Genomic DNA, 21,991 nt, shown 5'->3' with positions numbered 1-21,991 from the left:
AGCAGTGACATCATCAGTGAGTTCAGCACCAACACAGGCTGTTATTGGGAAGTCAAATGGTCATATGAAGTTCAATATTGTAAGAATAATCCCCTTTTTCTGTTATTTACACACTCAAATTTACATTTGTGAAGAGGCTTTGAATATCTTGTTTCTGATTGAAAAACCGATAATTTATATAAATATATATTGATATTATGTTTATGCGTCTATCAGTCAGAGAAAACATCACTACATTGAATAACACAAAATGTAAATAAAGTACACAAATAAATAGAACGTAAAAAATAAACAAATTCAACCGTTTCTGATTGTAATTTTTGCAAGTATAAAATGTCCTATATATATGCATACAATATATTTGATGAATACAATAAATACAAAATATACTCTCTCTCTCTGAGAGGGAGAGAGAGTTGAGCTATTGAAGGCCCCCTCTGAGGGGCTCCTCGTGAGAGATCACGACTTGCTTAATGGAGAGCGTTACGTGTTTACAGAACTGACTGAGAGCACAGAGGCGGGACACAAACGGCCCAAGAGCAGATGCTGCTGATGGCCCCAGCAGGACCACGGATTGGACGGCATCATGAGGAAGGACATGCCTGACTGATGAGCATCAGGAAGCTTGATAGCCTCGACCAGCACTTCATTGGGATGCTAGTTTGTGTATGAGGATGTTGTGTATGTCCAACCAGTAACATGTCAGATAACCTGTACGTCCAGCCAGTAACAGGTCAGATAGTTGTGTAAATCCAACCCGTAACAGGTCAGATATTTGTGTATGTCCAACCCGTAACAGGTCGGATAGTTGTGTATTTCCAACTAGTACCAGGTCATATTCAGTGTCCAGCTTCACATGGGAAAACCGATATCCATGTGGACAGATTAAAAACAAGGACAACAGCTTTTAGTGTGTTGGTGGCACATTCCCATCCATCGAACCATCATTCAGAAATGGGACGAGTCCACCCAATGGCCTTTCTGTTGTCCTCCGCCGCTCCTTCTCCTCTGTGTCCTGTCATGTGAGTGCTGCTAATCGGACGCATACAGACTCCCATGACCTCTGTCACACATTCCACCTCCCAGCACTCAGCGCGAATGACATCTCATTGGTGAGCTTGATTGTTTGAAACGCCAGCCTCATACATTTCAATACTCATTTTCTTATGTTTGCACCTGGTTGTGTTCTCTGTCACCACGGTTTTCAAATGTTGGGAAATAAATGGTTACTTATTCGCCTTTTTTTTTTCTAGTGTTCATGAATCTTTGTCATTATTAAATGACCCATTTGATTACTTACCTAATGATCGTCCCTTGTTGCTTTTATTGCACAAGAATTGTTTACAATTGAAAAAGGACAATAAGTTGACCTGCCACTGAGTCTCTCCCGGCTTCGGCTGTTAGCCTTCAGTCAGCAAGGCCAGATCCATGCTGTCACTGCTATAGCTGTGTATCTATATATACACACAATGGTCCTAGCTGGACATCTCTCCCCAAGGGCTGTCGAGGTTAGTCTATCAAACTTAAAATGTGTCACCTTAGAATAAGTCCAAGATTTTACATGTGCTGAGGAACAGTATAGCCCTTTATGTCATAAACAAGGTCAATATACTGTCAAATAAATGTTTTGTTTGTATGGATTCATTTAGAAGTTCAATTAGGTGCACCAATCATGGGTCTGCTCCTCTGAGGCACCAATCATGGTTCTGCTCCTGATGCATCAATCATGGTTCTGCTCCTCTGATGCACCACTCATGATTCTGCTCCTCTGAGGCATCAATCATGGGTCTGCTCCTCTGAGGTCCCAGGGTCCAGGTGGTCTGAGGACAGAGAGCAGCAGAGCTGTCCAGAGCCGGTGTTTGGTACTACCATGACGTGGGTCTGCTGAGAATCAATGTCCGAACCAAAGACTGAGAACGATAAGAGCAAGGGCCTCAGAGGGGTAGGTAGTAACACTTTTATTAAAGGGCTCGTGTAGAAAGGTCCTCCGCAGTGTTTCAGCCCCAGACATCATTCCTCCTTCACATTTCGTTTCTCTTCAAACCAGAACGGATCAGAGCCGTGAGAAGAAATGCGCAAGTCTTTTATGTCAAAGTGGATTCAGCTTTCCTCAAAGCAGTATTTAAAAGGTAACAAGTCAACTAAATGTATAATAGAAGTATAATAGGAGTATAATGTAACCCTGATACTAAACACACGGTCCAATAAAGCCCATCATGATACAACCACAACATTTACTTTTCTTTGTCCTTTGGGTTCCCATCTGGGTCAGAGCGTCGCCCTGGACCTTATCAACATTTCAATTTTATGTCAGAGGGTAAAACGCCTGATAGTTTGTGGAGAGACCACAACTGAAAAGCAACATTCCATATTATGGGATGTCTCACAGGGATGAGGCTGAAAGGAAATGTAGATCCACATTCAGCATCTATAGCACACAAGTCAAAAGGTCGTGTTGAGGGTCACACAGGGTCGTCATGCAGCCCGTACAGCCCATGGCTTCACAGCACATCGAGGTCAGGGGCCGACAACACGTTCCCAGACAGAGGGCCAGAACAACTTCTGGGTGGGCAGCATTTAGCATGGGCTACTGCTCTCATGAAATACTCTGCTATTCTGGCCTTGAAAGAGACCATCGGTTTTAATCAAACAGAAGGCTTCCAACTCGCCACACTTGATGTTCTGTGTGGAGCCCAGGGGTTAGCGGACACTGGAAGGAAATGCGCTTTATTAACTTCAGAGGCAAGCCGTACAAAAACCGTCCTCCAAAAACAATCCACCAATCACAATGGGCTTAGGATCTTTGAGGGATGTGGCCTGAGGGGTGTCGCCTGAGGGATGTGGCCTGAGGGGCGTGGCCTGAGGGGCGTGGCCTGGCACCGGACCGCCATTCAACCAAAGACACTAGCAACAGAGAAACCCTGCAGCTAAGAAAGGGAAGCGCCCCTGTGCTGGCCGGCCTATCAGCAGCCCGCCGTCACAGCCATCAGTCACTTCAGCCCGTCTCTGGGGCGAGAGATCCACCTTACGAGTAAAATACAGTCCTGACGAAATTAAACAGGCAGCCGGGAGACCGGAAAACTGTTTCTGTTTGAATACAGCCCAGACACATCCCCCACACACAAACACACAGGAAGTCTGGCCGCTGGACGAACGCTTCGACGAGGAGGAAGAGGAGGAGGTAGAGGAGGAGGTCGACGAGGAGCAAGGGCCAGGGAGGAGTGTCCGTATGAGGGGAGAGGGTCGAGTTTAGAACAAAAGAAATAAAGGGTGTGGGGGGGGGGGGGGGGGGGTATGTGAGGCCCCCCTCCCTGCCCTATCGGTCCATCTCGTCAAGGAGGGGCGTGGCGTCGCCGGCGATGGACATGGGCGTGCTCTCGATCATGGGGCTGGGCGAGGGCCGGGGGGTCATGCGGGGCGCCTTCTTCCTCCCCTCCGCCTCCTTCTCCTTCAGCCACTGCTCCGCCATCTTGCCCCAGTCCACGGCCGAGCTGCTGCCCCCGGACCTGCAGGATCACATGGAGGGGGTTAGGCCTGCAGTCACACACCGACGGGCCTGGGGGCCTGGAGGCGGCGCCCCCTGCTGGCCACCCTCTGAGGTTTACAGTCTAACTAGACCCGACACGAGGAGCACCATCACTACCACCGGTGACATCCCCTTGTCCAGTTTAGCAGTCAACACGTCACCACGGTAACCTCTGGGTCAGAGGATCTCCAGACTGAACACAGATAACATCAAGGCGCTTCTAGATGCCGTGTTCTAGCCCCCCACCCTCGCAGAGGGGTTCCATACTGCTGTAGCAGCAAATCCCTTTTACTCCCTAACCCCGCCCCCTCATCACTTAGACGGTTCTGTTCCCTCCGGCGAGCCCAGGGGTCAGAGGAGCCCCGGGGGTTCATGAGGAGCCCCGGGGGTTCATGAGGAGCCCCGGGGGTTCATGAGGAGCCCCGGGGGTTCATGAGGAGCCCTGGGGGTTCATGAGGAGCCCTGGGGGTTCATGAGGAGCCCCAGAAGCGCTCATGCTCCCCCCCCCCCAGAGCCAGTGAACCTTGAGGTTTCCGTGGCGACGTACTTAGGCTGCGGCGGCGGCGGCTGCTGTGGCGTGCGGCCGCGGGACGAGCTGGAGGACGTGGGCGTGCCGGACGCGGGCCCCGGGGCCCCGCTGTGGTGGGCGTGCTGCGAGGAGTGGCCGTGGGACGACTGGGGCGTGGAGCCTGGGTACTGGGGCGTGCCCAGCGCCTGCTGGCTGGGCGTCGTGTACGAGTAGCTTGGCGTCATCATGGGCGTCGCCATGGGCTGCTGGGGCGTGGCAAACACCTGGGGGGGGGGGGGGAGACAGACAGAGAGATAATGGTCCATTTAGATATTATACAAAGCACCAATCATATTGTCCATCTGCGACGGCCTGAAGACTGATTAATACTGATATGACTTTTTGTCCCCGCCCCCACCCCCATCCTTTTCCAACTCAGTGTTTTCCTCTTCAGTATTATTATTGGACAACCTGATTGTGCACTTTTAAAGGGGAACTTTAAACTGTGGTCCTAGGGCCGGCCGCCCCTCCTACATGGACTAGACTAACAGGTCCTGGAGGACCCCCTCCCCCAGCACCGGGCACACGGTCCGGGTAGCACGGGGGGCCCTCCAGTCTACCCGTGGTACGAGGGACCCCTCCAAACTCGACGCCTCCTTCACGGTGAACCCAGGGCAGCACTCACGTGATATGCCGAGGAGCTGCCCCCTCCGCCGCCCCCGCTGTAGTTGTACTGGCTGGACCCCCACTGGGCCGGCGTGCTGCTAGCGTTCTGGCCCTGGCCCGTCACCGCAGCGATGGCGTTGAACATCTGGGAGGTCATGTTGCGTGGCAGGGAGTTGACCGCTCGCGTCAGGTCTGGACGAGGAGAGGGAGGGTCAGTCCACGCACGCGCACACACTGTGTGCGCGTGTGTGTGTGTGCGTGTGTGTGTCTTATCAACCTGCGATATTGATGTTAGCCGGCGTAGCATTGAGCGATGCAGGCGTTCTGGTCCTGCTGCTGTTGCTAGGGGTGATGCCTTGAGGGACAGAGGAGAACAACAAAGAGTCAAGAGAGCGGAGACCCTGGGGGTCCGGAGGGGGGGCGCCACGGCAGCAGTGGGGACCTACCGGGGATGGGCTCCTGGTAGTGGTCCTTGAACCAGCGGAACAGGCCGTTGACCGAGGTGAACATCTGCGAGCGGTAGCGGAAGCCGTCTGGACTGATGCTGACGTACTCCACCCTGTGGACCAGCAACATCAGCACCGTCAGGAAGGGCCCCCACCTAAGGGCTCTCGGCTAACACATGAGGGACTTCTACAGATCATGCTGTGAAACATGGTGCCCACTAGATCCACTCAAAGCCTAGCAAGGGTGCATCATTGACTTGATCGTTTCCATGTGGAGAACGCAGTCCAAGCCCCGTCCCGGTCAAAGGTCACCTTCTCTGGGGTGAGAGGCTGTGTGCACACAAAGTTCAACAGAAGGTGGGACTGGCCCGGCGGACCCCTGTGGGAGCTCAGAACTGGTGTGTGAGGTCACCCACCGAGGCTTGCCTCTGGGCTGGTACCCCAGGATGAACTTCCCAGGCAGGTCCCTGCAGGCCGAGATGAAGTAGGGGATGAAGGTGGGCTTCTCCCTCTTGGTCCGCACCAGCATCTCCTCCATTTTCTGGGACGGCCCGGGACAGAGGAAGGAAACACACTAATGTAAGACTGAAGCAGAGTGAAACAACTCTGAACTCCGCTAGCCACAGGACACATTACATCCTTCCTTTACGCGGCTGTGTCTAAACATGTTACACTATGATCTTGATACTCCAATAACAGCAGCAAAGGAAAATTACAATTGGTAAACAGGACTTTGTTGTACGTTTAATTCGTGGTGAGAGCTCACTCTGGCTGTTCCCTAGTCCATAGAAGAGCCAGCCTACCTTCCTGTCTCCGCCGTGGCACTCGTGGAAGTACTTGTGTCCCAGCAGGTCCCTGGCGAACGCCGCCATGGGCTGGATGAAGCGCGCCGTGATCTCATCCAGGTCCTCAAACTCCTGCGGGATCAACCAGAGCCTCAGTCAGGACAAGACAGTCACGAGGAAGGCTTTCAAAAACGCTATTTAAACATGAAAAAGGAAGACAAGATGGGACTCAGCGGACCTCGGTGCCGATCCACAGGGTGTGTCCCAGACTGAACACGTTCTCCTTGCCCTCCTCCCGCACGTCAACGTGCTGGTAGATACCCTCCGCCACCTGCAGAACAAACCTGTGTTAAGATCACTGACAGACTACGGGCTCTATCAGAACAGACTATGGGCTCTATCAGAACAGACTATGGGCTCTAGCAGAACAGACTATGGGCTCTATCAGAACAGACTATGGGCTCTATCAGAACAGACGTACAGACTGTAAAAATGGTACAACCGCCCAAACCTCTGAATGAAAGGATGGATATTTTAAGTTTTAAAAACTTCTTCAGTAGAAATATGTTGTAATATTTGTTCTTCATTCAGCTTGAGTAGCGTATGTGAAGTGTCTTCATCCAGGTGTGTTGCGAGTACCTTCCAGGTGACCGTGAGGTGGTTCTCCCCCTTGCTGCTTGGCCGGATGACCAGGTCTCCCTGGTCCAGGGACTCCATCATCTTCTCCGCCTGCTTGAAGCTGATGTTGTGGAAGCTTGGGTGGGCGATCACACGCTTGATGTAGGCTGCAGAGAGAGAAATAGGCGTCTCTCCTCATGTCATCCTCCCCCCTCCTCCTGTCTCCCTTCTTTCTCTCTCTCCATCCCTCACTCTCATTTCTGCCATTTTCTTTGTGCAATATTAATGAATATATGTATATGACTGTAGGTATATGTGCGTTGGTAGGTATGTGTCTATGTCCTGGAGCCCAGTGTGTTTCCAGGTATCCGTCTATGTCCTGGAGCCCAGTGTGTTTCTCTGCGTCTCGGTACTTACGCGTCCTCTGCTGCTTCTTCTTGAGGTCCTCTTCGTGTTTATGGTCCTCAGTCTCCGTGTCGAAGTCGTAGTAGCTGTCCTTCGGGAGCTTCCACTCGTTGCCCTTGTCCGCAAGGTCGGAGGTGCGGCAGGTCAGGTCCACGCTGAACTTCTCGATGTCGATCTTCATGATGCGGACGTGTACCGTCATTCCCACCTGTGGCCATGAGGGGGAAATGGTGGTCAAAATACAAAATGGCCGAAGGCTGAGCTATCTGACACAATGTAAGAACATAGTCACCCAATAAGCACTTAGGAGACACAAATCAAACAAGGAGATAAGGCGATATTATACGAGTGTGTCTATGAACACCCGAGTGTGTGTGTGTGTGTGTGCGTGCGTGCCTCACCGTGACTCTCTCCTCAGGGTGTTTGACCACCTTGTCACTGAGGAACTTGGTGGGGATGAAGCCCTGCACCCCGTTATCCAGCCGGCTGCGCACCCCGATGGCCTGGCCCGGACACGAGCCGCTGTCAAAGTGGTTCCACACCTGCATTCAAACAAGCTTTATTAACACCGTCATTCAGAACAAGCTTTATTATCACTGTCATTCAGAACAAGCTTTATTAACACCGACATTCAAACAAGCTTTATTAACACCATCATTCAGAACAAGCTTTATTAACACCGTCATTCAGAACAAGCTTTATTATCACCGTCATTCAGAACAAGCTTTATTATCACTGTCATTCAGAACAAGCTTTATTAACACAGACATTCAAACAAGCTTTATTAACACCGGCATTCAAACAAGCTTTATTAATGCCGTCATTCAGAACAAGCTTTATTTAACACCTACATTCAAAACAAGCTTTATTGACAGCTAAATTCAGAACAAGCTTTGTTAACACCTACTGTCAAAACAAGCTTTATTAACACCTACTTTCCCTGAAACCCCCATTAACCCGATATAGCAAACAAACAGGGAAGAGGAAGCAGCATCAACTGATAGTGGCTCACCTCGCTGAGTTCCGGGAAGTTGTCCTGCTGGCAGAAGGGACACTGCCACAGGCCCGTGGCGTCGTTCCTGATGGCCTGGTCGTAACTCTCCCCCTGGGGGCGCCGGTGAGCGATGCCCGTCACACAACTGGTGATCAGTTTACCTGAAGGGAATGGGAGGTTAGCATGCGGTTGCGTAAGGTTGTTTGTAGTCTCACAAATTAGACGTCCTCAACTCTGTCAACTTTGCTTCGTATTTGTTTGACCAATCATGTGGCTGGACGTGAGGATCTGTTATCCAGTAATTTACCATTAAGAGCAAAAAAGCAGAACACCCAAACCGTGAGAAAAGCTTCTGTAAAAGTTTCATATGAACACAGTGTTGACTGGCCAAATTAGTAATACACTTGACACGTGACAAAAGCCTCATCCTTAGGGAGCTTTCTCTTCAGCTAAAATATCCGTGTGAAGATAGCCCTGGGCTAAGCGGGCCCCTCTGTGCCGTCTCCCCCGGAGCTTCTGACTGCACCCAGGGTAAAGCGGTCGTACCTATGTAGAAGGTCTCTGGCGTTTCCTTGGTGAGCAGGTTGAACACCTCCTCTGTGTTGGGCGCCCTGTATTGAACACGCAGGTCCTTGTAGCGACAGCTGAGCTCGGCGCGGATGTCGTACAGCGTGATGCCCTTGTTACCGTAGCCCTGCGGACACAACGAGAGAACGGGGTGCGTTCCATTAGCCACACAAGCTTTGGGAACGCTAAGCTGTGTGTGCTGTGCACTCCTCCAATCCACAACTCCTTTATTGGCTTCAGTCACACAGTAATAGGTAGCCCCTTGGCAGATCCAGAAGGAGCACGTTTCTGAAATGGACTGCACAGCTCGCAGTCGACCACCAGAAGCCCATGTAAAGGTTAGAGGTTCAGCCCTGTAGTCGAGTGCATAGTTGGGTGGTAGTGGGAGTCATAGCAGCTCCAACACATGGACCAGCCTGGACCACACACCAGCATGCAGTGTTACTCCTCATCACACCATTCACATGCAGTGTTACTCCTCCTCACACCAGTCCCATGCAGTGTTACTCCTCCTCACACCAGTCCCATGCAGTGTTACTCCTCCTCACACCAGGCTCATGCAGTGTTACTCCTCCTCACACCAGTCTCATGCAGTGTTACTCCTCCTCACACCAGTCCCATGCAGTGTTACTCCTCCTCACACCAGTCCCATGCAGTGTTACTCCTCCTCAGGCCGAGGTGAAGCGGCGTTGTCGACCTGAGGGGGGGGGGGCGCCCCACCCACCTGTCTCTCCAGCTCCTCGGCGAAGGCGTCCAGGTCGAGGTCCTTGAGGCGCTCCGGGTTCTCCAGGATCTCCTCCAGGGCTCCGGCCGGGTTGGCGTCCTCCGCAGACTCGTCGTACTCCAGGGCGTCCACCGCCATCTTGCGCGCCCACTCGTACGTCTCGGGGTGGACCCGCGAGCCGTCCAGCACCTCGATGTACGAGTCGGTGCTGCGGGGGAGGAGGGTCAGCGATAACCCGTGTTAACATTAACACATGGCTCCCAGGTGTCTGGCTAAACCAGCCCTGTGCCTGTTCATTTTATTATTATTAAGGAGTAAATAGCTGCAGTAGGAAGGTGACATGGTGCAGGGTTAAAGCAATAGTTTGTGAATGGTAGGGTTGCTCTAAAGCAGCACACCTGTCTCCCAGGGAGGCCGTGTCGATCTTGATGAAACCAGCGCAGTTGATGAACACCTTGGGCCCCATGTGACACATGGTCACCAGCTGGGTGCGGTTCTCCAGCCGCGTGTTGTTCTGCTTCAGGATCTGTGCACACACACGCGCACACACAAAACACAAGGCATTTAGCGTCATCACGCAACACACACCTCTCACGCTCGTGGACCAGCCCCCTGGTGGCGGGGTACCTTGAGGAGGTGGGACCCCTTCCTGGGCCCCAGGCCGCAGACGTACTGGACCAGGCTCTGGGTGTAAGGGTGGGAGATGCCCCGGTTCACGTCCACGCCCACCTCGTTCACCCGGTTGATGAACTCACAATACAGGGCGGTGAGCAGCTCCTCCTTGACCACTTGCTCCTGAGAGAGAGACGGGGAGAGATAGACAGAGACACAATTTCTGGTTTAAAACAAGAAGGGCATTGGCAATGAAACTTGGCTGTAGTCAACATCTAAGATTCATCCTCATCAGCACAGCATGACCCAAAACAAATATAATATGGTCACCACAATGTCCTTTTCGAAAACTGTTTAAAATAGATCTCTCTCTGTTTACCTGCAGGGGGTGCAGTTTGAGGCAGAGAATGTCCTCATCACTGCTGCACACCTGCGTGTACTCCACCAGGGGGTCCTGGATCTTGCGGGCGATGGACACGGCCTGTCGCAGTAGGGGAGGGTAGTCCCTGAACTCCGCCTGGGGAGGAGACGGAGTGGGTTACAATGAGCCACAACAGACAGGACCTAGGCCTGCCCATTAACAGTGAGAGTTAATTGCGATTATTAACCGATTGCCCACCTGGCACCACGGCAGGTGGCTTCATGAGTCAGCCCTAGTGATCCCTCAGACAGATGGACATGTAGCGCCCTGAACGCAGCTGTGATCCGTAAGGGCACTTACTGCTGCATGGTTACGCTTTAACAGGCCTACTCAACCCCATGCAATGTATTTATTTACATTTTTGTAATGTGGTCATTCAGACCTTTCACAGTGAACTAATTGCAGAAGCCAAAAACAAGGTTTTTGATTAATATGCAATTTAATGTGCATCCCTAGCAGGGACCAGACCCACTGCACCCAGTGAATGTGCAGCCCTAGGAGGGAATACAGACCCACTGTATCTCACACGTATATAAAGCAGGAGCGCACCTCTGACTTCCTGCTGTTCATGTAGAGGGTGGCCAGCTCGTTGTCCACCAGCTCCACCCCCACCGGGGGGATAGACGACTCCTGCTCCAGCTCGCTGACCGCCTTCTTGATGTCCTCCATGATCATCTGGGCGTCCCTGGGGGGGGGGGGGGGGGGGGGGGGGGGGAGAACAAGCGCGCTCAGCAACTTGGACGAACACGGCCGCTTATAGGGAACCAACACACACACAAGGGAATCCATATTCACCGGTTCTCCCCTCCCACCGCCACAACGTGAGGCTTCTTGGACTTCAGAAACTTCTTGAGGTTCTCGATGTCCTTCGCCTGAGGACCAATCACATGCACGAGTTAGAAGCTAAAGATAGCCAACCGAAGACTCTTGCCAGTTTCTTTATCTCAACTCAGACGGAAATAGCTCCACAGATAAGATGCAGTTTCAGGTATCGACCAAGGGGAAACACCGTGACCGAGGTGGGTCAGGAAGTCTCAGCGCCAAATGGCTTATACCTTCTTCTCTCGTTCATCTTCCCGGAAAGCGTTTCTTCTGGACATGAAGTAGGGGAGACGCAGGAAGTCCACCACCTCTCCTTCTCCGTTGATCAGCGCGCAGAAGACTGGCGTGTCTCTGAAATACACAATACCAAAGCGTCTTAGACACCATGACGCTGTCAACAACTGCCATTTTAAGGAGGCGTTCACACCAAGAATGAAGGCGAGGCGCGAGTACATAAAGTCAATGAAGACGCAAATTTTACGGCAGAAAAACCTACGGCGTGAATGGATGAACACTTGTGTGAGTGTTTTGAAGTTGCATCATCAAACTTTTGCATATGGGTAGAATATTTGTTTCGCATTTGGTTTGAATGCACAGTAATACCATGTTATTAGAATAACCTTATGTTCAGGGTTCTCATTGGATTACCAAAAAATGATCTAGGTGAAAATCATTCAAACAGATTTGTCACTGGTCAATGTAACGATAAGCAAGCAAGATAAAAAATATAACACTAATACACTTTAATAATAATGGGAGGGGGGGACGACGACAATATCTTTGAAATCAGACCTTGTTTCCTTGCTCGATTTGAACGGTGGACAACACTCTCATCATGAACTCTGAGCTTTAGGGTATGGTGGCAGCGGGCAGAGCGGCAGCACCTACCTGCTGGGAGCGTAGGCCACGCCCAGCACACGGATGCCTTTCCCCTGGCTCTCGTCCATCAGGTCATCATCGTCCTCCTCTACCTGCTGGTCCGGCCTGTAGGGGGACACCTTCAGCCAGTTGTAGAGACGCCTGCAGCAAGACTGGGAGGACAGACGGACGGGTTTCACAGTGGGTATACTGCAGGGTGATGTGGTGATCGATAGTAAGTAAAAGATAAGAAAGTAACAGTAATAAACTAGTAGTATGTTCTGTGCTCTACAAGAAACTCTAACTAAAGAATTCAGCTCAACAATAATGTTCAGTCCAGAGTGAAGCGGTCCTTATTAAAGACATGTAATTTTAAAATATACATAACCAATATATGACAAATAAAACATGACTCAACAATTCCTGATGTTCTCTAGATTGCGGTCTCTGAGGTCAGTGATGACATCGCATCCCATTACCCTGACGATGTTCTCCTTGGCTTCGGCGATCAGCTTGCTCTTCAGCTCCTTGGCCATCTGGGGGTACAGGAACTGGGTGAGGGACCTCTCGATGGCCAGCGTCCGCTGCCTGTTCCACTCCTGCACCTGGTGGCTGAACTCGTCCCTGTAGTAGAATTGCTTGATCTCCTCAAAGTACGTCTGGTCCCCCGCAAACCTGGGGAGAAGGGAACCAAAGGGAGAACCAGTCAGGGCTCTAAGATCCTCGGCTAAATGATAAAGACAAAGATGAGGAGCCACCGTCGGCCTGAGAGTCCTACGTAAATAAACAGGCCAAGGTTCTGGCCTACTGGGACCCTGAGGTCTGCAGGGCGCTCTTCACGTGGCCGTACCCCTTGATGCCCATCAGGTCGATACAGATCTCTATGGTGAGCAGCCCTTCCTCCTCCGCCAGACACATCTTGAGGAACTGTTCCCCGTTGAGCTCCTTCACCGGCTTGTTCTTCAGGTACTTGAAGGAGTAGCCGAAGTGGGCCTCGTCCACTTCCTGTTCCCGGGCAGGAGAGGTGAGGGATGTGAGTGGGGAGGTGGGCATGGCATCATCTCCAAACACGTGCATACATATGCATATTGGAATGCTTATTATAAACAAACTTAATGATGATACAAGTAAAACAGAAAAATAATGAAGAAATGTGAAAGACCACAGCGTAAACACACCCCGTAGGAATGTGTCCTCGTGCTAGCGTACCTTTTTGCCCTTCTTGGTGGGTTTGATGTTGACCTTGGCCCGCTCCTGGAAGGTCTGCCTGAGCACGTGTCTCACCAGGGGTTCCCGGGCCAGCTGCATGGCCACCATGTAGCGGGTCCCCTCCAGGACCGCCTCCGGGGTGCTGAACTGACTGGAGGTGGAGAGGAGCTTCTTTTAGACTGGGGGCCGTGTTGACCAAAGGCAGGACGCATACATGTGGTCGTGTTGTTGTTGGTCTAGAGCGGCTGATTACATAGCTCATTAAGCTTTAATTAAGTTTAAAATGTGCAGCACATTAAGATACTCCTCAAAATACGATAGACTTCATATCTGTATCATGCTATCATCATATAACAATATAGAAAGTCCTTCAGACAGTATTACCATTGATATAGCCAAGTAGTGGTGGCCTGATTTCCCCTCGTTTGATACATTTCAGTTTTCATCGATAATTGATCATGGATGAATGATAAAGAAGAGAAAGGAATGTATGGATGGTAGTTCCTCTGGATGAGGTCTTTGGAGGTCTTGCCTGCAGACGTAGTCTTTGGCCAGCTCCATGGGCTCTGCAGGGAACTGCTCAGTCTCGTGCCGCTGGTAGCTGTCCCTCAGATTCTCCCCAAACTGCTCTGGAGTCAGGCCAAACTTTTTGGCCAACCCGTCTGCAGAAAAGAGGAAAGTTAAGTGTTAGTAACCACGGTAGTCTTGGAGAGTAAGGCGACCACCGTGTCCCACCACAGGATAGTAGTAGTCTACCGTGTAGTAATTATGGCTATAGGTATAATGGAGGACATGCTTTCTTGACCCAGCCATGCACCAGTCAAACTAACTGCCTATGTACACTCCTACGGGTTGAAACCGAGTGAAAAGAACATGGCCGTAGCGTCCGTTTGTCAACAAACATCCCCTGTTTGTTGACACACAACCATAATGGTCAGTAGGTTTGACTGGAGATCTTGTGAGAACCGGCACATTGAGGCAGGGAATTGAATATCTGCCTCACAGGAGCGTATGGCCGCATTCACACTTAATCCTTAACTGAAAGAGAACCAACGGGACCTTTGGAAATACTTGAAATTAGGCTGAACTAGCCACCAAGATCCTGAAGGGGGTCAAATGTAGTTGCTTTGTATTTCGAGAATATAATGACATTTTCATGTCCATTTCCAACAGTTCATAGCTGCTGCTTAGTTGATTAGGGCGTCCAAACGGTAGACTTCAAGGCCTGGGCTGGATCTGTCTTCTAGTGGACCTTGTTTCCAAAGAAGACTCACCGAGGCCCACGCCCTGACATATGCTGTACATGTCTCTACGGGACGCCAACTTCAGATCCGGTCCTTTCTGGGTCTCGTCCTCTTCCTCCACCTCCACCTCCTCTTCTTCGCCTAGGGAAATAGGGGGCAGAAGAGTTAGTAACAGTCACTTCCAGAAGCATGGCTCTCATTTCTTCATACATGCGCGTCATCTGTACCGACCAGAGAATCCTTCCGACCAGAGAATCATTTAACTAAACATGCAATCTCCACCAGCTCCTGGTCCTCAGGTTAGAGGCCTGCGCATACAAGTCTAATATATACAACGTTGGAGGCTGGGCGCGAAGCAGAGAGAAGATGAAACAAAACGTCCTAAGACAATGAGAAGCTCAAGTGATAATATTCAGAAATTAAACCATGGTGAGAGGCAGAGCGTGTGTCATGTTGATCTTTACAGTTCTCTTTAATTCAGCCCTGCTTCAAAAGCGCTCCGAGCGATTCTCCCAATGCACTCTTTAAGGGACTGTTCTGGTGTGATCCGTTTCCTGCCACACGTAACGCTAGGACTGACTCATTGTAAGCTACACTGTGTTGTGGCGTGGGATTGGCACGCAGCCCAGCGCCTCACCATCCTCGTTCACTTCAATGATCTTCTTCATCTTCTTCTTCCTCTTGCTCACTTTGGCGGCGTTCTGCATCTTGGGAATGTCTCGGCCATAATAGAGCAGGAAGTGGTTGTACACGTCGTTCAGCTCGTCCAACGACTGGACGTCTTTCAGCCTGCAGACAGGGGGGGGGGGGAATGTTAAAACCTGACCCTCACCCTAACCCTCCACAGCAGCAACATAGAAGACACAGCTGAACTCAACCACTGGGGGCCTAAAATAGAGGCTTGAAAGGGATGCACCTATTCCACTATTTACATTTAGGTTAAGTACATACACGTGGCGTTATACAATAAGTGTCCGAAAGCTAAACGTTATCTCGGACACCGCAGTAAACCGCTGTCCAGACAGTAGCTGGCCCTAGACTAAACAATTGTTTAGAATAATCAAAAGCATTTCCCCATGTCATTGTGAATTGAAAATGTAAATTGACACCAACAAACCCAGATGAGGGACGGCAGGACGCTCACTCTCTATACCTGATGGCAGGACGCTCACTCTCTATACCTGATGGCAGGACGCTCACTCTCTATACCTGATGGCAGGACGCTCACTCTCTATACCTGATGGCAGGACGCTCACTCTCTATACCTGATGGCAGGACGCTCACTCTCTATACCTGATGGCAGGACGCTCACTCTCTATACCTGATGGCAGGACGCCTACCTCTCTATACCTGATGGCAGGACACTCACTCTCTATACCTGATGGCAGGACGCCTACCTCTCTATACCTGATGGCAGGACGCCTACCTCTCTATACCTGATGGCAGGACGCCTACCTCTCTATACCTGATGGCAGGACGCCCACCTCTCTATACCTGATGGCAGGACGCCCACCTCTCTATACCTGATGGCAGGACGCCCACCTCTCTATACCTGATGGCAGGACGCCCACCTCTGTATACCTGATGGCAGGACGCCCACCTCTGTATACCTGATGGCAGGACGCCCACCTCTGTATACCTGATGGCAGGACGCCTACCTCTCTATACCTGATGGCAGGACGCCTACCTCTCTATACCTGATGGCAGGACGCCTACCTCTCTATACCTGATGGCAGGACGCCTACCTCTCTATACCTGACGGCAGGACTCCCACCTCTCTATACCTGACGGCAGGACGCCCATCTCTCTATACCTGACGGCAGGACGCCCACCTCTCTATACCTGACGGCAGGACGCCCACCTCTCTATACCTGACGGAAGGACGCCCACCTCTCTATACCTGACGGCAGGACGCCTACCTCTCTATACCTGACGGCAGGACGCCCACCTCTCTATACCTGACGGCAGGACGCCTATCTCTCTATACCTGACGGCAGGACGCCCACCTCTCTATACCTGATGGCAGGACGCCTACCTCTCTATACCTGATGGCAGGACGCTCACCTCTCTATACCTGATGGCAGGACGCCTACCTCTCTATACCTGACGGCAGGACGCCTACCTCTCTATACCTGACGGCAGGACGCTTACCTCTCTATACCTGACGGCAGGACGCCTACCTCTCTATACCTGACGGCAGGACGCCTACCTCTCTATACCTGACGGCAGGACGCCTACCTCTCTATAGTGGATGGACTCCTACCTCTCTATATCTGCTGTGTCCAGGGGGCGGATGCCATCAGCCAGGGGTTTGTCCGGGTCGGCGGAGATCTGCTCGTACTGGTACGACTGCATCCTCCGGAACAGACGGGTCAGGTTCTGCTTCCGCATCCTCAGCTGCGTCCACTAGGGGTCAAAGGTCAGGTCATTGAGCAGCAAGGTTCAATAAATGGCAAACAAACACATTGCTGGTCGTATGATCTATTGATTGAGATTCTGGTTATTAATGGGAAATTATTTCAGAGAATATTCCCAATACAGATATGTGATACCAGGGGCCATTTGAACCACTGAGCCAGATCTTCTTTACTTGGCCCATAAAATAAAATGATCTGATTTTCGACTCATTGTTATCTGGTCATGTTTGGATCACGTACCTTCTCGTCCCACTGCCACACCTTCCACAGGTCGTTGATGTTCAGCTCCGGCTCCACATACTCCTTCCTGTAGAACGCGATGAAGGGAACCTAGAAGCAGAGAATCAGCCTCATGACGCGTCCGGATAAGACATCTGGCACTAGGGCCTCCGGGGCAGAGAGTCTGTACCTCAAAGTGCTGGTTCCTCATGAAGTTCAGGGCCTCCTTGATCTTGGCGATGGTGCTGGGACCTTTCCTGCTGAAGTTTGTGGTTGTCCCCCTGTCGAGGTAGTCTGTGCTCTCCTACATAAACAGAGCATTGAGACATATTATAGGCTTTTAGTTGGGAAGCCATTAGGGGGCAGTGAGGGGGAGACATTTGGGGTGGGGGGGTTCAAGCAGTGAGGAGATCCTACCTGCATGGAGATGGTCAGGGTGGAGAATCCGTGTCTGAAGATCCACTCGGCTTCCTCTTCTAGCTCCTCGTCCTCGGCTGGTTTGATGGGGATGGATCTCAGCTGAGAGCAGAGGATAATAGGTCAAAGGAGGGCAGACCTTCAGCCCTAGTACGGTGGTGACTCTGATGTTGATGTTGAAAAAAGCTGATGTTCCAAGGCTCCTCCTATACTTCTACATGCAAGCTATCCAATATGTTCTGACAACATAGAAGTATCTAAGTCTGAACTCTGTTTGTTACAAAAGACACGGTACAGGTTCCTGTTCGGTTGAACACCCCCCCACACACACCTGGAACCTCTCGGGCATGTCGGTGGAGCGGATCTCATTGTCCTGGTCCGTCATGTGGCTGCTCTCCAACTCACTAGGCTCGTAAAGTTCGAAGATGCTCTTCCTCCCGTGCATCCGCTTGGGCTGCCTCTTGTCCGTGTCCTCCTCCTCCTCATCGCCCTGCTCGTACGCGTCCGCATCGAAGTCGGCAAAGTCAAAGTCGCCACCGAAGATCTCCTGTGCTTCCTGGAGGGCGCTGTGGGGTCACAGGAAAGATGTTCAATCTAGTGCTTTGATGTATTCACAGCGTGGCTGTAGCTGTAACTCACAGTATTTCAGTGACAAGCACTCAATAATTTGCACTTAAGGAGAATGGAGGAACTATCATCAGCAGAGTTTGTACGAGGCTGCCCAACGCTCATCGCTGCATGCAGCTGAAGGGCCTAATATGAACAGATCCCCACTGTGCTCACATTTAGTGCAGAGCTTGAATTATCCTTTTCTACCAGAATGTTAATTCTACTCCACTATTAAATAAATGAAACACATACTTTGGTACACCGAATAGTGTTTTTGCGTTGCATGCTCACGTCAGTAGCCTATACAATTGTGATACAATTTCAATTAAACTCAAAGGGGTGTGACTTAAGTGGAACCTCGCTGGGTAGCGTTTTGAGATATCTTTAGCTATATCTATCTATCTAAATCTCGACTTACCGACTGGGCCAGAGCTCATCAATACTACGGTGGGTAATTATCCAGCCCCGGGTACGTTTAATACCGGTACCCATCCCTACTGTCGAAGATTCAAAGCTTGAAATTATGTATTGGTGCCATGCCAAATTGCGTTACTGTAATGCTAACCTGTAGGCTATATCATGGCGTCATATTGGATATGGATATTAATACGGCGATAGGTGGTCCAGGCCCAGTCTGGAATACTCTCAACTGATCTGATTAATTTACGCTTCTGATGAAGGGGTTTAAGTAGGCTGTATTTTACTTGCATTGGCAGCTTCAAAGCGCACGAACACCAGATACGTACTAATAACTGCAGTACTTACGCATCCGTGAAGCCAGAATATTTTTTGCCCCTCTTAGAAGTGATGGGCTGGCCATCGTCATCCACAATGAAATCGTCAATGTCTGTGGCATGGGACGGTAAAAGAGGTTTTAGTGCATTAGGACCAACACATGAAATCATTCACTAGCATGCTTGTTCTCGTTCAGGACATTCTACTAAACCATCTCTAGAGAGCCTGTGACTTCACCTGACTCCTCGTCCTCTCCCTCCTCGTCTTCATGATGCTGAATAGGTACGTCCACCGTCTCCCCTTCCTCGAGGTCGCCGTCCGCATCCCCCGTGAAGATCTCGTCGGCGATGAGGTCCTTCCCGTCGTCGTCCTCATCGTCGTCCTCCATCGTCTTGACGCGCTCATACTTCTTTTTCTGTGGAGAACGGTTTCTGGTGAGACACTGGACGCCGGGCCGCCAGAGAAGACAGCGATAGAGATGTTACGCAGCAAGACCAAAGCAATCCAGCTCCTTACCCTTCTTTTCACTTTGACTCCTAAATTCTCCTCAATGAGGTCAAGATCGTCGTCATCCAGATAGTCATCAAAGCCTGCGTGGAGAAAGATGAGCCATTCGATACAAAATCCATCAGTATTACAGTCCAAGATGACTCTGACTAGGCATGTCCTCTTAATTAAGTCTATATGCTGTTCAGTAGCTGTATGAAAAGGGTGCGCTACATGGCTATCTGCAGTGATGGCGTATGTTTGCTATAACACCATTAACAGGTCCTTTCACAAAGCATGGTTGAGAGGCTCTTCAAAACGCAAAACTAGAAAGCTAACTGAGGAACCGCCTTCCAGGTTTTAAAATGCAGGTTTCAAAACACCAATGGAACCATAAAGCTATGCCACTGTTATTTCTTGCAAACAAATGAGTATCAACTGCAAAATGTAAGCTGGGATCACTTCGATTCAACAGCATGGCAGAAATGTGCGGGAGAGAAGTGCTTCACAGTTCTAGCATGAATCAGCAATGGATGAATCGATCACCAAACAGATGGCCAGTTGCTGCTATTCTAGGACCTTATTTTAACCTGATGACAGTGTCTTTCAACACCTCTTATATTAAGCTTATATGGCTTTTTACCTATGTCTTATTGAAACAGGTTAACAGATACCGATGACTTTGTGGATCCCACAGAATTTTTTTGCTTTCAGCTGCTCAGCTTAATCGAGAAACATAGAAGTTCAAAGAATAGCATAAACTTAACTAGCCATTATAAATAAATGATGCCAATTATTTAACCAACAGCAGAATTTTGTCAGTAAGTGATTAAGGTATATTGCAGACATAATAAACACTCCATCTTGATATGATGCTGAGGTGAAAGTCTAATTGCCAGTACAGAGTTCAGAGTGGTGGTAGTCTTAACAACAAGGTTATCATTCCATTTCTTGCAAAAAATCTTTCCTTATTTTAGACAGCTAAGAAATTTATAAAACCTGTTGAGGAATGAGTTAAAGAAGGGATTAGATTTGATTTGTGCAAGCATTCAGATAGATAACATGTCCTTGCACAGAGAACGATCAAACCCCAGAGGGCAACAGAGCACTTCTTTCTGGGTCAGTTCCTGACCCATAGAGCCTGCCATGACCCTTTGCCCCACAAAGATCAGACTTACTGCGCTTCTTGCGTCGATGTTTGACTTCCTCGTCCGAATCACTGCCTGCCCCACTCTTGCTCCCTGCTTCCTCCTCCTCATCGTCTCCATCATCGATGAGTCCTCTTAAATTCCCCCTTTCATCCTGATCTTCAGTGTTCTCCTCTTCCTCCTCATCTGGTGGGTAAAAAGCATGAATTAGATCACACTCCATCACACACCCACACTGATGCCCACTAAGTAATATCAGAAGACCTTACCATCATCTTCCAGAAACCTCTGGCTCTTTTTGGGTTTGAGATCTTTTTCTTCAAACTCCTCCTCTGACTCTTCAGCTTCACTCTCAATGAAGTCTGACATACTTCAGAGCCCTGTGGACGGAATAACTAAAACGTCATCGTCAGTTATCAACAGCACTACAATCAGTGCAATGGAAAGCTTCCTCTTTGCAACCGAAGCAGAGCGTAAACCTGATGTCAAGGCATGAAATCACCTGCATGCATATATCCCAGAGGCGGCGTGTGACTCGAACATATATGGCTAACAGTTATAGGTAAATAGTCTGGTCTGACACTATGTACAAGTCGGTGTAACTTATTTTAAGTCCTCTTCGATTCTGTGTGTAACTTGTAGGTCACTGGAAAAGCATCACTGCTATACTACACCCGTTTAGAGCTTTTTGGTTTTAGTTTCTAGTTGTATCATAATTAGCAGAATGGCTGACAACCAAATGGCATAAACAACCCATTAGTGTTATGATACATCGAGTTACAAAACTACCATTAGCTTAGCTTATTAGCAATAGCGTGTCAACAGTTTGCCTTCCTTGGTAAAGCAAAATTAGCCTTGTTAGCCTTACAACACTTTCCTTGCTAGGTCACTAGATTAGAGCCACGGTGTATACAGCTATACAGTTACAATCCGATTCAGTCAATTCAACTAATCGACTAAAGCCCGACATATTAGTGAACTATCTATTTGATCAAAAGTCAACAAGGCCTTGAAACGAGCTTGAGACCACAGCAGCGCGGTTGTTAGCATCTAAGCCTAGCCTGGACGCACAACATGTTAGCCTAGCCTGGAGGCACAACATGTTAGCCTAGCCTGGAGGAACAACATGTTAGCCTAGCCTGGAAGAACAATATGCAAGCCCAGCCTGGAGGAACAACATGTTAGCCTAGCCTGGAGGAACAACATGTTAGCCTAGCCTGGAAGAACAACATGTTAGCCTAGCCTGGAAGAACAACATGTTAGCCTAGCATAACATCGATCGGCTGCTAGTCTCCAACGCAGTGTGGGGCTGGAAATGAACTTACTTTTCGGTTTGTTGTATATTCCGACAATTGTTATGATGCAATTGTGTGTGTCGTTGTACTTTGGATAGCAAGGAGCTTTCGCTCAATGCTTTAACTTGTAAAATGGCGTGAAGACAACCAGGATGCAGATGAAGACATGCAGCTCTCAGAGGACAACAAAGCCCCCCTGCTGGACGGCCGGGGCGGTGACCAATACTTCTAGTCCAATACTTAAATTACTTAAATTCCGA

The 21,991-nt window shown here is 49.9% G+C and overlaps 2 protein-coding genes across 2 annotated transcripts in view; one reads left to right on the top strand and one right to left on the bottom strand.

The window, feature by feature from the left end:
• The window catches only part of LOC307076450 (ras-related protein Rab-34-like), a gene marked incomplete at both ends in the record, with an annotated part of 3,240 nt that extends 2,687 nt beyond the window's left edge, over positions 1-553 (top strand). The window contains 2 exons of the mRNA XM_079737459.1: positions 1-16; positions 498-553. The exon at positions 1-16 is cut by the window's left edge and continues 92 nt beyond it. Coding sequence (XP_079593585.1) covers positions 1-16; positions 498-553 — 72 coding nt within the window. The remainder of the gene's footprint in view (positions 17-497) is intronic.
• Positions 554-1,669: 1,116 nt separating this feature from the next.
• LOC307077207 (transcription elongation factor SPT6-like) lies at positions 1,670-21,905 on the bottom strand. Its single transcript, XM_079738544.1, has 38 exons — positions 21,762-21,905; positions 20,706-20,816; positions 20,467-20,622; positions 19,319-19,392; positions 19,040-19,217; positions 18,833-18,914; positions 17,790-18,024; positions 17,459-17,560; positions 17,232-17,345; positions 17,063-17,152; positions 16,669-16,811; positions 15,043-15,194; positions 14,436-14,546; positions 13,694-13,823; positions 13,162-13,312; positions 12,803-12,957; positions 12,432-12,627; positions 11,983-12,125; positions 11,328-11,445; positions 11,068-11,144; positions 10,822-10,957; positions 10,231-10,368; positions 9,867-10,034; positions 9,638-9,765; positions 9,240-9,447; positions 8,495-8,642; positions 7,967-8,109; positions 7,356-7,496; positions 6,967-7,162; positions 6,571-6,716; positions 6,170-6,262; positions 5,950-6,063; positions 5,563-5,687; positions 5,147-5,259; positions 4,978-5,055; positions 4,720-4,892; positions 4,074-4,318; positions 1,670-3,506 (listed from the first exon to the last, which is right to left on the bottom strand). Exons 2-38 carry the CDS (start codon positions 20,803-20,805, stop codon positions 3,317-3,319), a joined length of 5,190 nt encoding a protein of 1,729 aa, XP_079594670.1. The 5' UTR covers positions 20,806-20,816; positions 21,762-21,905; the 3' UTR covers positions 1,670-3,316.
• Between the last annotated feature and the right edge of the window lie 86 nt (positions 21,906-21,991).

The sequence above is a fragment of the Pollachius pollachius genome (genome assembly GCF_949987615.1).
Source record: "Pollachius pollachius genome assembly, chromosome: 6".
In the NCBI taxonomy this organism is placed as follows: Eukaryota; Metazoa; Chordata; class Actinopteri; order Gadiformes; family Gadidae; genus Pollachius; species Pollachius pollachius.
Note: the sequence above shows the minus strand (reverse complement) of the source record. Positions and strands in the feature narration are given on the sequence as shown.